General features: G+C 50.8%; 1 protein-coding gene and 1 non-coding gene across 3 annotated transcripts in view; both read left to right on the top strand.

The window, feature by feature from the left end:
• Positions 1–1,155: 1,155 nt before the first annotated feature.
• Positions 1,156–1,228, top strand: TRNAK-CUU (transfer RNA lysine (anticodon CUU)). The gene has a single exon. It is a non-coding gene; the product is annotated as a tRNA-Lys (tRNA).
• Positions 1,229–3,304: 2,076 nt separating this feature from the next.
• MBD2 (methyl-CpG binding domain protein 2) overlaps positions 3,305–17,328 on the top strand; it is a 61,132-nt gene continuing 47,108 nt past the window's right edge. Inside the window, exon 1 of one of the 2 annotated variants that reach the window (XM_077936483.1) lies at positions 3,305–4,014. In XM_077936483.1, coding sequence (XP_077792609.1) covers positions 3,899–4,014 — 116 coding nt within the window. In that variant the 5' untranslated portion in view covers positions 3,305–3,898. The remainder of the gene's footprint in view (positions 4,015–17,328) is intronic. The other variant, XM_028748677.2, reaches the window with a different exon arrangement.

Consider the following 17,328-nt stretch of genomic DNA (forward strand, 5'->3'; position numbering starts at 1 on the left):
GTGACTTCGAAAGAATCCTGGGAACAATAGTTTGCCCCTCAAGAGAAGGAGAGTTACCAGCACCCTTAACAGGATTCTTGGGGGGGGGGGGGCATAGTCCTTTAAATATATGTGATGGGTCTCATAGAATCATAAAATCAAAGAGTTGGAAGGGATCGCGAGAGTCATCTATTGTAGCCCAATCCCGCAATGCAGGAATCTCATGGCAAGTGTATTTAGGATAGCAAGACGTGAGAGCAATTAAGCTTGTGTAACAGGTTGTGAGCTTGTTTATGGGGCCTCAAGCTGGATCAGGCACCTCAGCCTCTGCACATTTATTTAATCACTTAAAAACAATTTCCAGTAAGGCTGGATCAGACCGGATCCACCTAGTATTCTGTCTCCAGCTGCAGTCAAGCAAATGCTCCTGGAAACCCACATCACATAAAGCAGAGCATGGTTTAGGGCGAAGATGGTGCCACCCACTTCTGTTTCATTCCCAACACAGTGGTACCTCGGGTTAAGTACTTAATTCGTTCCGGAGGTCCGTTCTTAACCTGAAACTGTTCTTAACCTGAAGCACCACTTTAGCTAATGGGGCCTCCTGCTGCTGCCACGCTGCCGGAGCACGATTTCTGTTCTCATCCTGAAGCAAAGTTCTTAACCCGAGGTAATATTTCTGGGTTAACAGAGTCTGTAACCTGAAGCGTATGTAACCTGAAGTGTATGTAACCCAAGGTACCACTGTACCAGAGACACCTTCCCTTCCTCTCCACCTGAGAGCTGGAAGCCTCCAATTCCCTTAGTAGGCCAAATTGTGTGGGTTTTGCTTACAAACAGGATGGCAAATCCTAGAGGAGTCTAGACTGAGGTCATCACAAACAGCTTCTAAGAATCTGCATTTTGTTTCCCCAAATTATAAACCAGGGCCAAGCAGAAAGGTGTGTTTGGAAGGGAATTCAGAGTTCACTGGCAGGGGAGATAATTCATTTGAAAATTGCCTTGCACTTCTCCCTGACCCTGTGCATAGGGAAGTCACACACTGGTTGACCCAGCTGGGTGGGGCTTTCTCAAGCCACTCTCTGTGCCTTTTGCATCAAGCCTTGCGAAAGATTTTCGTCCTGTGTGCCGTGCGCCCATTGGGTAAGGGCTGTAGCTCAGTGGCAGGGCACATCTGCATTGGTAGCTCAGTCGGTAGGGCATGAGACTCTTAATCTCAGGGTCGTGGGTTCAAGCCCCATGTTGGGCAAAAGATTCCTGCATTGCAGGGGGGTCGGACTAGATGACCCTTGGGATCCCTTCTACCTCCACAATTCTATGCTATGCATGCAAAGGGTCCCAGGTCCAGTCCCTAGCATATCACCGTAGGGCTGGCATTGACCCCTGCCTGGTACCCTGGAAAACCACTGCAAGACAGTGAGTTACGTCGTCTGATTCGGTATAAGGCAGTTTCCTATGCTGGCACTTGCTTGCTCACCAGAAAGCCTTACGCTCAAATAATAAACAACCTGAGGTCTTGCATGTTTATTCCCAAGCAGTTTTCACTGCACGGGCTTTGCAATGAGGGCGAGCCTTGCAGCCGAAGTAACTTTGCTCTTGTTTCTGTTTTGCTTTCGCGGTATGGCAAATAAACCCCACTGATGCTGTTTTAAGCCTCAGAAGGGCGAAGATGCCCAGCTCTCTCTTGTAGGCATCTACACGTGGCTGGCACAGAAGGAAGCCTCTCCCCTCTCCCCGCCTTGGCTTTCCCACGTAGGCAACGCCTAAGATTTGAACCCGCTCCGCGTCCCCGTCTCCTCCGCGCCCAGCTGCAGGCTCAGAGAACCCGGCGGGCTCCGCCCAGGCAGACAATTCTCCGTTTCTAAAATTAAAGATGTCCGGAATCCGGACGGCTCGTTTTCCCGAAAGTTCCCGCTCTCGGAGATGCACGACCTCGCCCACAATTTCCGGTGTGTGGTGGATCTGCTCAGGAGCCGCGGGACGGCGCTCTGCACATGCTCAGAAGCATTGCCTGAAAGTTAGAACTCTTTCTGTCCTTGAACCTCGCTAGTAAACCAAGAGATTTGGAAACTGGAGCGCCTCAGTAGCTGTGTGTGTTGATGTGTATTTGTGGAAATCCACTTTACAAAAGTATGCAGACGTCCCATATGGGGATCGAACCTGCAACTTTGGCGTTATCAGCACCACGCTCTAACCAACAGGGGGTTTGGCTAGATGATCCTCAGGGTCCCTTCCAATTCTATGATTCTGTACACGTGCTCAGAAGCGCTGCCTAAAAGTTTACAAACTTTTACCGAGGAAGCTCTCGACCAGATGTTTGGGATCTGTGCCTCTCCGTTTGCCACGGGAAAAGCGACCTACGTGCTCTCAAAAATGTTAAACTGTCTTTATCCGAGAAAACCCCCACTTTTTAAGTCCAGATGTGTGGGATTTGGAGCTCCTCACTTTGCACATGTTCAGAGGCGCTTCCTACAAATTGAAACTTTTTCCCTATACTGAGGGATCTAGCCCTTCGCGGTAGCCACTGGGAAGGTCATTCTGCACATGCTCAAGGGCGCTCTCTAAAATAGTAAACTCAGCAAAAACCCTCGGCCCCAGATTCCAAATGTGCGGGAACTGGAGCACCGGGATACAATCCTAAACCAGCTCCTTTGGAAATTAGAGACACTTACCTAGAGGTAAAGCTCCATTGGAAACAGCAAAAGTCTTACAGCACATATATCAATATTCTTTTATTGAATATAGTTACATTTTGTATCACGCGCGCTTTCAGAACTGCCAGTGGCTTTGAGACATTTTTGCAGCGCGACACGAATAAATGCAACTAATGATAACGATAATACGAAACCATCGCAGTTCGATCCCGCGTTTCCCTGCGGCTCCCATGGTCCTCCCCCTGCTCACTTCATCCTCACGACAACCCTGCGGGGTAGGTCGGGCTGACGAGCAGCGACTGTCCCCGGGCCAGCCCCGTGAGCGGGGAATCAAACCCTGTTCTCCCAGGTCAGACCCTAGAGACTCGGAAAAGGGGGCCACGAGGGTCATCTAGCCCAACCCCGTGCCGTGCAGGACTACTCTAACCACTGGACCGCACTCTCCCACTAACACACACGAGTCCCGCCCTCTAACAACCGGGGGACCCTGTGTCCCACCAGACGTCGACGTTAACCATTGGTCGCGCTGGCCGGCGCTGATGGGAGTTGGAGGAGCCTACCAAGATATGGGGGAGGGGGGTGTTAGAGACGCAGCCCGGCAGCCTCTAACGCTACCTCGGAGGGCGGCGCTGCGCAGCCCATTCGCCTCCTCTGTGCCGTCCGCGGCGAGGGGCGCGCGTAAAGTTGGAGCGCGGAGGGAAGGGGAGGCGGTCTTCTGGGCCGAGCCGGGTGCGTGTGCCCGGCTGGCTCGTCTGGGGGGCGGGCGCTTGGCTGGCTGGCTGGCGTGCCGCCCCCCTCCCCTCCCCGCCCTCTTTGGCTGCGCCGCGCGGGCTCTATGACCCCGAGGTTCCGAGCGCCGATGACACGGATTCCGAGGCTCAGTTACGGAAGCAGCAGCAAGAGGAGGCGGAGAAGCAGGCGCTCCCGCGGCCGCCGCCGCCGCCACCGGGCAAGAGGAGAGCGCTGCGCGCGCAGCAGCCCCAACTCTGCCTCCCAGCTCTGGCCGACGGAGTTCAGCGGCGCAGGAGGAGCAGGAGCAGCAGGCGTGGAGCGTCGCCGCCGCTGAACAGGAGCCTCGACGGGCGGCCGCTGAGCGGGTCTCTCCGGCGCCCCTCGCCTGCCCAGCCTCCGGCCGGCCGGCCTCCTCCGCCGGCCAAGGAGCCGCCGAACGAGCCGGCCAGGCAGCCGGACAGCAGGCCTCGCGAGCTCCGGAGCAACTCTCTTCTTGGGCTCCGTCGGAGGGGCGCCGCCGCCCAGCCCCGCGCATGGAGAAGCGGGGGAAGCGGGTGGACTGCCCGGCGCTGCCTCCCGGGTGGAAGAAGGAGGAGGTCATCCGGAAATCGGGGCTCAGCGCCGGCAAGAGCGATGTCTACTATTTCAGGTAAAGCCTCTCCATCGGAAGCGCCAGCCGCCCAGCTCGAGTCAGGGCGTGACCCCAGAGGCGGTTTCGTCATGGCCGGGTTCAAAACGCGCAGCAGGAGAAGCGCCGCCGCCCTCTGAGCATGTGCAGAGTGAGGGGCTCCCGGGGAGTTCGAGGGTTCGGCACGCCGCGCTTGGGAGCGGCGCTGAAGAGGGCAGGAGGAGTCGTAGCTTTCTGGCAGCGCCTCCTGAGCATGTGCAGAGTGAGGGGCTTCCCTCCTCAGGTGTTCTAGATTCCACACGCAGGATATTAGGATAGAAAAGGGCGCAACTTTCAGGCGGTTCCTCTGAACGTAGTAGACTAAGTTACTCTCCTGCCTCCCAAGTTTCTAGGGAGCTCCAGGTTCCACGTGTCTTAAGTTTTAGGAGTGACTCCCACCCTTTGTGGTGGGAAGTTGTAACTTTCTCAGGAATTGGCAACCTGACGCATTTAGTTTTTGAAACAAAGTCTGGTCTGCGTGACTCTGAGTGGCTTTGGGAGATGAACCAATCTGTGTGTTGGTGGCGTTCTCTGTCCTCTTTCCTCTCATTTTCTTCCCTGTGGATGAGTTTGACCAAACTGCGGGAGGCAGTGGAAGGCAGGAGTGCCTGGCGTGCTCTGGTCCATGGGGTCATGAAGAGTCGGACACGACTAAACAACCACCACCACCATTCCAATAAGACTTCTTTCCCTCTCTTATTTTCTATCAGTGTCACCGAACCCACAAAAGGGACTGCTGACTGGTGGAGCCAGGCTAGGCTCTAAACCGGTCTTATGCGGCCTCTGGTGGCCCTACTTTTTATACTTTGCTACTCTGGTCTCTTTGGCCTCCCTTTCTGGGGTTCATAGCAGCAGTTCAGCCTCGGTGCAACCCTGTGGAGGTATGATAAAACTTCTGCCTGCAGTTTCGCTTGCAAGGGAAAGAGAACTTTTTCTCAAAGTTTCTAGGTAGGAAAAACATGCCTCGCTTCAACAGTAATATCTTTTCTTCTCCCTTTCTCCCCCTTCCGGCTTTGTGCAACACATGCATATCCATAATTGCCAGGTGGAAAGCCCGGATCCTGCAGCCTGGCCAGTTGGAAGGGTTCGGTTTGTTTGGCAAGATCCATTTACGTCCTCCAGACTGCTGCCTGGAAAAGTGACCCCCTCCCCCAAAAGCAAAGAAGTCTACTTTCTCTGCCCTGCCCTGGGTGTGCCTGGACAGCAGGGGCGTAGCCAACTTACTGCTTTTCAGATGTTACGGACTACAACGCCCGCCACTCTTGACCACTGGCCGCACTGGCTGGGCAAGATGGGAGCTGTAGTCCAAAACATCTGGAGGGCATCACATCGCCTATATCTGTTGTATGGAGTGGCATTGTCAGGGCTGGAGTCAGGCGTAGGTCAGCAACAAAAACAACAAATTGCCAGAGGCCAGTGCCTAGTGCTCTCAGCGACTCTTTCTAGGAGGTCATGTCCCGATGAAGCAGTTGCGAGGTCCCCGCCTTCCCAGTGCCCACTAGGACTCCTCCTCTGCAGGGTATTTCTCATACTATCTCAGGCTCCGCCTGCGCACAACCACCCTCTACTCTGTTTGTTTCGTTTCTCTGAGAGACCTGGGGGAAAGGGAGCTGGTCACAGCAGCAGCAGGAGACTCCCTGGCTTCTTCAGCAGCCTGTCATCTCTGCTGCTTGCTCCTGCTCCTCTCCAGCCTCTGCTTCTGCCTTGGACTCTGGATTGCTCTCTGCCACAGCCTCTTCCTGCTCACTAAACCCTGTTCCCTCTTCGGCTTCCGAGGCCTCCTCCTCCCAGTCTGCTCCCTCTTCTCCCTCTTGACCAGTGGCAGAGGAAGGGGGATGCGGAGGGTGTGGGCCGCCCTGGGTGTCATCATGGGTGTGTGTGTGTGTGTGACAAAATGACAAAAATATGAGTTTTATTTTTTTTTAATTTGGGCTCACAAAACCTTTTAGTTCAGTCAACAAACCTGAGGAAACGTGGCTGGCACTGGGTGCCACACCGCGGGGGCCGGCACTCACCACGGGGCCTGCAGCGTGCCCGAGCTACATGTCTCTCCTGGAAGTGACGTAGTGGCTTGGGCACCTGCAGGCTCTGCGCTGCCTGAAACAGCAGCATGGGGCTTGTATCTGCCCACCGCCTCTCCCTCAGCTGCCCTACAGCTGAGGGGGAGGCGACGGAGAGGCTCCACGCTGCACCCCCACCCCCATGCGTGGCTCGCCCAGCACCCGGTTGCAGCGCACCGCACCCAGCACCCGAGCGGCTAGTTACGCCACTGCTCTTGACTGCTCATTGTCGTCCCACCACCAATCCCCTGAGTCTTCTTCCCCTGGGGGTTCCCCATGACCCCTCTGCATCCACCCAGTCCTTGACAGACATTTATGTTCCTTCCTGCTGCATGCATGTATCACCCACCCAGGTGATACTTGCTGTTGCTGCTCCTTTGGAACTGTTTGCCTAAACAGTGTCTCCTCAATATTTTTTTTTTGGGGGGGCACGGAAGGAGACCCTGAGTGGGGCCCCCTCCTTGTGACCCCTGCTTGCCGCGATATGAACCACTGCCTTGAAGCAGCAAGTACAGCCAGCTGCTTTCGCTTGCTCTTGCTTTGAGAAGTCAGGCAAACACACAGCAAGAGTAAGTGAGTGGTTTCTGGGGCTCAGCAGGGACCCCTGACCATCCACTGGACTTTAATTTATCTCGATATGTTCTGTTTGCATGATGTGTTGGTCTATGGAATTGCGCTTTGTGAGATGATATATGTTGAATTGTGTTTGAAATAGAAGTTACATGGTCAAAAACGGCCTGTTACGTTGTGCGTGTTGTTACCGGGGTTGAGGGCTTTGGCATGTGTCTCATTTTTTTTAATGTTTCAATGTGTTGTAAACCGCTTTGAGATTTCCCCCCCTTTAAAAATAAAGTGGTATAGAAAAGAAAGGAAGAATAAGAATGATCAAGGAGACTAGACAATCTGTTGTACTGACTGTAAAAAAGAAAAAGAAAAGGTAAAGGACCCCTGGACAGTTAAAAGGTAAAGGGACCCCTGGCCATTAGGTCCAGTAGTGACCGACTCTGGGGTTGCGGCGCTCATCTCACTCTATTGACCGAGGGAGCCAGCGTACAGCTTCTGGGTCATGTGGCCAGCATGACTAAGCCGCTTCTGGCGAACCAGAGCAGCGCACGGAAACGCTGTTTACCTTCCCACCACAGCGGTACCTATTTATCTACACTGTTGCCTCGCAAGACGAAATTAATCTGTTCCGTGAGTCTCTTCGTCTTGCGGTTTTTTCGTCTTGCGAAGCACGGCTATTAGCGGCTTAGCGGCTTAGTGGCTATTAACGGCTTAGTGGCTTTAAGAAAAAGGAAACAAACTCGCAAGAACTCGCAAGACGTTTTGTCTTGCGAAGCAAGCCCATAGGGAAATTCGTCTTGCGGAACGACTCAAAAAACGGAAAACCCTTTCGTCTAGCGAGTTTTTCGTCTTGCGAGGCATTCGTCTTGCGGGGCACCACTGTACTTGCACTGGTGTGCTTTCGAACTGCTAGGTTAGCTGGGACTGAGCAACAGGAGCTCGCCCAGTCATGGGGATTCGAACTGCCAGCCTTCCGATTGAACTGCCAGCCTTCCGATTGGCAAGCCCAAGAAACCACAGCACCACCCGCGTCCCAATATGTGGTGACTGTAACCTAGGTTTAAGGTGCTGTTTGGTGATCAGCTTACATATCTGAGCTTCTTACACTGCTACAGAAACACACCTGCCTGCCCAGTGCAAAAGGACAACTTAGGATGTGGCGTTCCCACTTATTTCCTGGTTGTGGAGGGCAAAGGGCTTTGTCCTCATGTCCAATTCTGTGCCTCAAAAGTGCGAGTACCTTGCATCCTAGTACCTTGTAGCTTTACCCACTCAAGTCTGCTGTCCCAGGCAGGGACACGAGGGGCATTGGTGGCCACCAGCTTGCATGGTTTTAAAAGCAGGTCAGACCAAAGCTATCAGTGGCTACTAGCCACAGTGTCCGTGTTCTCCTGAAAGCTGCTGGGAGTGACAGATGGGGACAGGGCTCTTGCACTCCCATGGGCATCTGACTGGCCCTGGTGAGAACAGGATGCTGGGCCAGATGTTCCTTTGGCCTGATCCAGCGGGGCTTTTCTTAAGTCCTTAGGTTGCGCTGGCACACTCCAGTTTGGGGCATCGGCATTGTGTTTGGAGCTGTCCTCTTCAGGCCTGGTGAAAGCAGGCAACCTGTCTTCTCTCGTTTCCTTCAGGGTCAGAGAGAATGACACCTGGGCTTCTGTGATTCCCTCGTTGGCTTCTGCGGGTCAGACAAAGACTGGGCAGGCTGTTCCCCCATTTATACTGCCAGCCAGGAAAATGCCCCTAGAGAGCATCTCCCTCAGAGCAGCAGGATTTTGACTTTCCTTGCATCTTCTTCCCCTTCCTGTAAGTCACCAGGTGACTTTCATAACCATTCCTGCCACACCTTTTTCTTACTTCTGCTGCTGCAGCAACTTTTCCTTTCCTTTCTGCTACTGTTACTCCTGTTGTTTTTACTACTACTACTACTTGTTACAGCTGCTGCATCATTAGCCTGCAGTATGTTTTAAAAACTTTTAATAATAATAATAATAATAATAATAATAATAATAATAACAACAACAATAATAATAAAGTTATACCAAGGGTTGAATGTGCTTCAGGTTGAGCGCGTTCGAGTTGCGCTCCGCGGCAACCCAGAAGTAATGGAGCGTGTTACTTCTGGGTTTCGCCGCTTGCACATGTGCAGACGTGCAAAATGACATCACACGCATGCGCAGAAGCAGCGAAAAGCGACGTGCGTGTGCGCAGATGTGCCGTCGCTAGTTACGTTTGCTTCTAGATGCGAACAGGGCTCGGGAACGGATCCCGTTCGTATCTAGAGGTACCACTGTAAATTATTGAGGCTGTGAATTTTTAAGCACCGTGCTACAAGTTGCACAGAGCTTCATGTAACTCTTTTTTGAAGGAACGTCTTGGAGATTTGGTGGGAAGGAGATTCTTTAACCCAGTCATAGGCAAACCTGGCCCTCCAGATGTTTTGGGACTACAATTCGCATCATCCCTGACCACTGGTCCTGTTAGAAAGGGATCATGGGAGTGGTAGTCCCAAAACATCTGGAGGGCCGAGTTTGCCTGTGGCTGCTTTAACCCTTGTCAGTTGTCCTTTCATCTCTCAGTTCCCCAGTTACTTTTTCTCCAAAGAGGGAAAGGGAGGAAAAGCTTATGCTGGGGGCATGGGGGCGCCTAATGTTTACAGCAGAGGTTGGGAATTGTTCATCCATAAGCCAGGGGCAGCCCATTGTTGTTTGGGGTCCAACCTGTGATGTCTCCTTCAGCCCCTATATAAAAAAGCTCACGTGCAAATTGAGCCTTTTCACACTAACTGCTGCACAGTGGGGATTTTCTGTAGGAAGGGAAAAGGGGAGAGACAGCATTGGGGAGGGGAGAGAGAGAGAAAATGGGTGACCCACCACCAGCTCCATTCTGACCCACCCCTGCCTCCTGGAAGGTCTTGTCTCTCTACATTTTACACACACACACTTCCCCCTGAAGTATTTTTTTAAATGACTAACTCCGTGTAACATCCAGTTTGACCTGAATGCAGGGAATGTGTCAGAGTATTGTAAGCAGATGGGCAACAACGGTCTACTCCAGAGGTGGAGAACAGTTTTCTAGTCACAGGCTGCTCCCTCTGGTAGAAACATCAATTACGGTATATTATTCGGATATTGCGCCAATTACCTTACAGTGGTACCTCGGGTTACATACGCTTCAGGTTACAGACTCCGCTAACCCAGAAATAGTGCTTCAGGTTAAGAACTTTGCTTCAGGATGAGAACAGAAATCGTGCAGCGGCGGCGCAGCAGCAGCAGCAGGAGGCCCCATTAGCTAAAGTGGTGCTTCAGGTTAAGAACAGTTTCAGGTTAAGAACAGACCTCCGGAACGAATTAAGTACTTAACCTGAGGTACCACTGTATTCCCATTTTACACCAAGAGAAAATGACTTACCAGAGGTCACACGAGGAATTGGTGGTGGAGGCGAAACCTGAACTCAGGCCACCAAATTCAAGTCCATTTCTTGCGGTCTCTCTTGTTCCCCATTGTCCAGCAGGGGTAGGGAACCTCAGTCCCAGGTGGGTAGGCCAGAAAACATCCCTCCAGATGTCCCTATTTGCCCTTTGGGAGTTTCTGCAGGCCACACCCCTCACCTTCCTTCCTGCACACCTTCCTTGAGTGTTTTGGGCAGACTGAGATGCATTGCTTGGGCGGAGAAGTGTTTTTGTGTATGTGTGTTTGAGAGAGAGAGCATGCATAGAAACTAGCCAAAAACATGCAAAGGTAGCATTTACACCCAGTGCTCTGCCAAGAACTGGCCTTTGCTCCACAGGAGGGACTGCGGTCTACCACTGCTGTACAGTTAGGAAAAGGGGAATGCTTTAATAGGATTCCCCCCAGCCAGAGTTGCTCTGAAATTCTTTCCTTTCCTTGGTGTAAGCACTAAGCTTATTAGCTGTTTTTGTGTGTTAAACCTTCCCCCTCATGCTTTGGGCTTTTGCAAATTTGTGGAGTTTATGGCATGCACCTTGGACTTCATCTTAGCACACCAGGGTTTTCTGCTGCTGCTTTGTTTTTTATTTACTGATTAAAATGCTTAGTTTCTTTATCCTTGACAAAGGCGGCGACTTACAAAATCGGCCATACTCTCTTGCCTTGCAACCAACCCAGCTCCAACCCCTTCCTTGCATTGAAGGGGGTTGGATATAGACAACCTTTAGGGTCATTGCCAACTCTACAATTTGTGATTCTATGATTCTGCCCTTTGCCTGGGGTCTTGTACTCGCTGGTCTCATTCTCTTCTCTGTGTGCGTGGGGGGTGGGGGGTGGGAAGTAAATGTATCAGGCCACTTTATTTTATTTTTAAGAGATGCTGTCGCTTGTCACTAAGAGGAAGCCGTGAAGGCAGGTGATAGCCGCAAGCCCATGCGCCCCTAGGCTGCTTTGCATGTACAGCAGGCCTATATAGCTGATGTAACAGCAGCTGTCTTTCCTGTGCATGGCAGGATATGACCACTCCAGGTTCAGTACTCGAGTAGTTAAGAGTTTCAGCATAAATAGGTTGCAGTAAATCAGAAAGGACTGGGTGGCAGGAGCTAATCTGTCCTCCTCGCCTAGACATGGCAGCCAGCTCTGCTATTGGATCTGATCTTCATGAAAAGCACCCCAGGGGAGGGCATGCTCTTTATCAAGGACAAGGCCTTTGGAACCACCACTGACATCGCCTGTAACTTTTCGAAGTGCAACTTTCCAAACTTGTGCTTGAACTTTGCATTTCCCTCCTCCTTCCCATTACTTTTTCCTTGTGTGCTGTGTTTTAGGTTGCAAGTCTGAGGTCAGGAACCATCTAAATACCAGGTTTTTTTGTAAGCCATTCCAAGGGTCTTGCAATTTGAAACTGGTATTGCTATTAGTATAAAGGTAAAGGGACCCCTGACCATTAGGTCCAGTCGTGACCGACTCTGGGGTTCCACGCTCATCTCACTTTACTGGCCGAGGGAGCCAGCGTACAGCTTCCGGGTCATGTGGCCAGCATGACTAAGCCACTTCTGGCGAACCAGAGCAGCACACGGAAACGCCGTTTACCTTCCTGCCGGAGTGGTACCTATTTATCTGCTTGCACTTTGACGTGCTTTCGAACTGCTAGGTTGGCAGGAGCAGGGACCGAGCAACGGGAGCTCACCCTGCCATGGGGATTCGAACCGCCAACCTTCTGATCATCAAGTCCTAGGCTCTGTGGTTTAACCCACAGCACCACCCACATCCCATTGCTTTTAGTATATAAAGCCCTTAACAACTTGGGACCGTTTACCTACGAGATCTCCTTTCCCCACAAGGGCCCTGTCAGGGAACTGCCATCGGAGCCAGAGGGAGAGGGAGGGCTCCAGAGGGATTCCGGAGAGTGTCCTGGGAGGGAGAGAAGCAGCACATCTTCTGGGGAAGGAAATCAGCGTAACACCAGTGGAGAAGGGGGGCAGATGGGGGAATCGGCGAGGTGGCTCCAAGACTCCTCGCCGGGAACCAGTGGGGAGAGCACGGGTCCTCCGATGCCCACACCCTCCCTGCGCAGAAGGCTTCCGCGCAGAGAAAGTAGGCGGAGACTAGGCGTCAAAGAGCTTCTTTGCTGGAAGAAGTTCAAGAAACGCCCACTAACGGATTCTGCCAGTGATTGAGACAGCCACAGGCGCGTGGCTGTCCAGACAGAAAGGGTTCATTCAGGCAACCAGCCAAGGGTGGCGTTGATTTACACACAAGCAACCCCTAGAACCATTACAGGCCCACTTGACTGCCTCGATCTGTGCAATTGGCACTACTGCAGGTGACACATAATACCCATTCGGCTTTAGTGCCTGAACAGCGCCTGAACTTTGGAACTCCCTGCCTGTTGAGATCAAGCAGGCGCCACCACTGTACTCTTTTCGGTGCCTGCTAAAAACCATTCTTGTTCAGACAAGCTTACCCACGTGCTTAGAAAGTTGAGGTCATTTTAATCTGTTTCAGCACTTTCATTTGGTACGTCTTAAAGTAGGATCGTGAGTTCTTCTTGATTTTACTGTTTTGTCTTTTTGTAAACTGCTTTGAAGTGGGTGTTGTTTTTTTAAATACAGTCAGGCGGTGTGTAAAGTGTATGATATAAATAAATTCTATAAGTAAGCAAACCTAATTTCAGTCTCTGGACTTAAATGGTCTGATGTGTCTGCTCCCCATCCTTAGGACAGCAATGTGTCATTAAATTATTTCAAAGTGTGGCAAGCCAGTCCTGGTGTCCTCTGGCTCAGTCTGGTGAGCGAGATCCTAGATTTCTGCCCTAAAGTACTGCCCAGATGGCACCACTGTCTGGGAATGCAAACTTGTTAGGGCAAAATGCTCTGCCCCCTTCTTCTGAGTCAACCGCACTTCCATCCTGTTCGTGAGCTGTCCTTACTCTTTCATTTTGTTGGTGTTTGAGAATCAGGCTGCACCTATTTATTTATTTGTTTGTTTGTTTGCTGGAGGTAATAGTCCATGCTCTTTTGAGGATAGGCGTAAAGGATACACATGACTTAGGCAGCGTTAGAACCTCAGATATAAAAGCTAGGTGCAAAATGGCTCCTTAAACCATTTTGCCAAAATGTAATGTCTAGTTGCTGTTTTGGGGCAAGACAGTTCTAAAGTCTAATTTTTCAAAAGATGGACTGGCTGTGTTTGATTCTCGGTTAAACATCTTGTTAGTTCAGATGACAACCTTGAACTAGGCTAGGCACTTTGAGAACTTAGGGAAGAAAAGTCCCTTGATCCAGGGACATTTCCCATATATATTGGCCTATTCCTACCTCTTTTAAAGGGTGACATCGATCATTCATAATGTAGGAATATTCTTTGCAACTGTGAGCAGGGCAGTGGGGTGGGCTAAGTGAAGAAAAGCGGCAACAATTAACTATAGCGCCGTTCACTGCTCTTGCTCAGGCTGCAGAAAAAAATTGCATTTTGGTTGCTGAAATTCATTCTGATTATGCAGATAAAATATAACGGAAGGATTCTGCAGGATGTGGTATTAATGTGTGAAAACAGTCAAGATCCAAGGATCCCCAGATGGACCTTGGCGTCCTAGCATCTTCCACCTGGTTGCAAGTGGCTAATCTCTAACACTGCATTCAGGAGTGAACATTGATGTTATGCAGACCTCTCTCTGTGCCCTTGCCCTTATGTGACCCACAGACTCACAAACAGCACTTGCAGGAGAGTGGTGGAAAAAAGCATCTGGCAAGAGCTGCTCCTGCTTTGCTTTCTGCTGCTTGTGTGCAAACGCAGTTGGGGTTCTCATCAAGTTCAAAGCGGGCTATGTTAAGATCCAGATTAGCAGCACTAGAAGCAGTCTCCATATCAGGGGCTTCTGTACCCCAAATTGGTTAACCCTGAACAATTATTTCTGGTCGCTACCCACTAGGATAGGGACATGGGTGGTGCTGTGGTCTAAACCACTGAGCATTGGGCTTGCCGATCGGAAGGTAGGCGGTTCGAATCCCCGCAACGGGGTGAGCTCCCATTGCTCGGTCCCTGCTCCTGCCAACCTAGCAGTTCGAAATCACGTCAAAGTGCAAGTAGATAAATAGGTACCACTCCGGCAGGAAGGTAAACGGCGTTTCTGTGCACTGCTCTGGTTTCACCACCAGTGGCTTAGTCATGCTAGCCACATGACCCGGAAAAACTGTCTGCGGACAAACATCGGCTCCCTTGGTCAGTAAAGCGAGATGAGTGCCGCAACCCCAGAGTGGTTCACGACTGGACTTAATGGTCAGGGGTCCTTTACCTTTACCCACTAGGATATATGCAGATGGCTTCAGAGGAGGATCCAGTGGCAGGGAAAGCAAGTCCTATGAGGAAATATGTAAAGAACTTGGGATATTTACCTTGGAGTGAAAAAATGCTGAGAAGGGGTGATCATGATAACACACTTGAAATACCTGATGGACTGCCTCATCCCTCAGAGGAAGGAGCAAAGACTTGTCTCCTCCACTGCTCCAGAGGGCAGGATTAACCCTCAGGGGCTGAAGTCACAGGAGGGTAGGTCATGACTGTACCTTCTGCAAAATGTGTTAATAGTATGAGCAGTTTGGCGATGGAATTGGTTGCCTATAAGAGTACAGTGGTACCTCGGGTTAAGAACTTAATTCGTTCTGGAGGTCCGTTCTTAACCTGAAACTGTTCTTAACCTGAAGCACCACTTTAGCTAATGGGGCCTCCCGCTGCTGCCGCGCCGCCGGAGCACAATTTCTGTTCTCATCCTGAAGCAAAGTTCTTAACCTGAGGTACTATTTCTGGGTTAGTGGAGTCTGTAACCTGAAGCGTATGTAACCTGAGGTACCACTGTAGTGGGCTCTTCCCTCACTGGAGCTCTTCAAGGAGAGCAGGGGGCAGCCATCTGTTTCTGATTTTCTATCTCAGGGGTAGGTGGCCTTAGTTTCAGGGGCCAAATGTGGGCCTCTATCCCTCTCCACCTGGCCCTTGGGACACTAGACCACACCCGTTTCCCAGCTAATCTCTTCACCAGCCTGCTTTTGCATGTCCTCAAACAGCGATAAAGCCTCTTGCTTGTCTGATGAGGGATGGTTTGTGTGGATTTATACTGTGGCGTGCAAAGGTAGAAGTTGCATCTATTGCTCCATTGGCGTAGTGTAGGGGTGGGGGCCTCAATGCAGCGGTGAACTTCTGTCACTGAGCTTCTCCATGCTAACCAGGAAGTGAACTCTCCAGACAACAGACTCTCCAGCCTCTTCTTGTTTTAAATCTCTGTGCCTGCGATCTCCTGGGTGACTCAGACACCATAAAGCAGTTGAATGTGCATGCGTACTCCATCCGTTTTGCTCCCTCCCTCTCTCCCAGTACAGCCCTGGGCACTGGCAACCCACGCTATGCCACTGCATTGCTCCACCCACTTTATGCCTCTGCTCCCCCCATCATTACATGCCCCCCCCTGAAATTTCCTTGTGAGAGAATGCAGTCCTCTGCATTCCCCATTCCTGCTTCAGGTTTTTGGAAGTGCAGCCCCAGTCTCCTCTGTTGCACGATTGTAACCACATGATTGTACTCACATGAGGGAGAAATTTGTCCTGGGAAGATGGTAGCTTGTTCCTGGACTCCAAGCACTTCCCCTCTTAGAAATCAGTAGTAACTGCTCAGATTTCCCCCCAGTATCCCAGGGCCTTTGTACTTCTTGGTTAGAACAACTTGGATGGCAGAGTGAGGCTCACTTTTCTTGCGCACAACGTTTGTTGCAATCGGTCAGTAAGTTTTTCCTTCTTCTTAAGTAAAAAGACTAGACAAAATTTCAGGCTGGGGCTTGAAATTTCCCTGTGGGCGCCAGACACCACCTCTTCAATTTCACTTCTTCCCTGGATCACATTGTCTGCTGTTACAGATGGGTAGCCGTGTTGGTCTGCCATAGTCAAAACAAAAAAAATTCCTTGCAGTAGCACCTTAAAGACCAACTAAGTTAGTTCTTGGTATGAGCTTTCGTGTGCATGCACACTTCTTCAGATACACTGAAACAGAAGTTGCCAGATCCTTCTATATAGTGAGAAGGTGGGGAGGGGTATTACTCAGAGGGGGGTGGGAATGGGTGATTGGCAGATAGCTGTGATGAGCCTGTTGACGACTATTAACGACTGCAGTAGGTCTTACAGGGAAAAGCAAGGGGTGAGAAGGTGAAAAATGGCTTTGTCATGTATAGTGAGATAAGAATCCAATGTCTTTATTCAGGCCAGGTGTCTCCATGGTTTTAAGTTTGGTAATGATTTGCAATTCAGCAGCTTCTCTTTCCAGTCTATTTCTGAAATTCCTTTGTAGTAAAACAGCTACTTTGAGATCTTGTATAGAATGTCCTGGGAGATTGAAGTGTTCTCCTACTGGTTTCTCTGTCTTGTGATTCTTGATGTCAGATTTATGTCCGATTCTTGATGTCAGATTTATTGTCTGCTGTGGCTGTCACGAGGCCTCATGAAGCGCCACTTTCTTCTTCTGTACATTGAAAAACGCACAGTTGCCAAAAGTGTGCATTCCCCATACAGTGGGAAGGTGACGGGGACTGGCCACATGTTGAGTGAGAAACCCAGCTGATTCTGTGCAAAGTGTGAAAAATGGCCCTTTATTCCTTAGGTAGCGTCTTTCCGAAAAGACAGGCAATGGACAGAGTCAGACACTTGCTCTTTTTACCCCGCGGAAGCCGAACTTGGGTGGGGAAGGGAGGAGATAATGCTGTTTGTATTGCAGAAATGGGTCATGACGCCAGACGTTCTTACAAATTCTGTGTTTGGGGGGGGGGGAGAGGAGAGAATGGAAAGTGGTTTTACAGCCTTAATGGAAGCTCAGCATTAAATAACTGCGCTGCGAACCCCCCCTCCCATCTCCCTGTGATGAAAACATGCCCAGGGGTGCTGTCCAGATCTCTTTTATATGGGTGATGTAGCCAAATTTCAGGACTGTGGCCTCCTTTCCCCCTCCACCTTCTGTAAAGGTAGGGGAAAGGAGGAGATAGAAACTGCTTTGTAATTTTAGAGGATGCTATCAGTTCAGTTTCGCTTTATTGCCCAAATTCCTAGGGCTCATAATGAGCTGTAGCCAAAAGGCCATGCTATCACTTTTGTTTACTGTGTGCTGTTCGAGTGCATTTAACAAGCAAAGGCATTTAGCTTCCTCTCTCTCCCTGCTTCGCCCCCCCCCTTCTCTTGGGAGAAGG

The sequence above is a fragment of the Podarcis muralis genome, chromosome 11 (assembly GCF_964188315.1).
Source record: "Podarcis muralis chromosome 11, rPodMur119.hap1.1, whole genome shotgun sequence".
Taxonomy (NCBI): Eukaryota; Metazoa; Chordata; class Lepidosauria; order Squamata; family Lacertidae; genus Podarcis; species Podarcis muralis.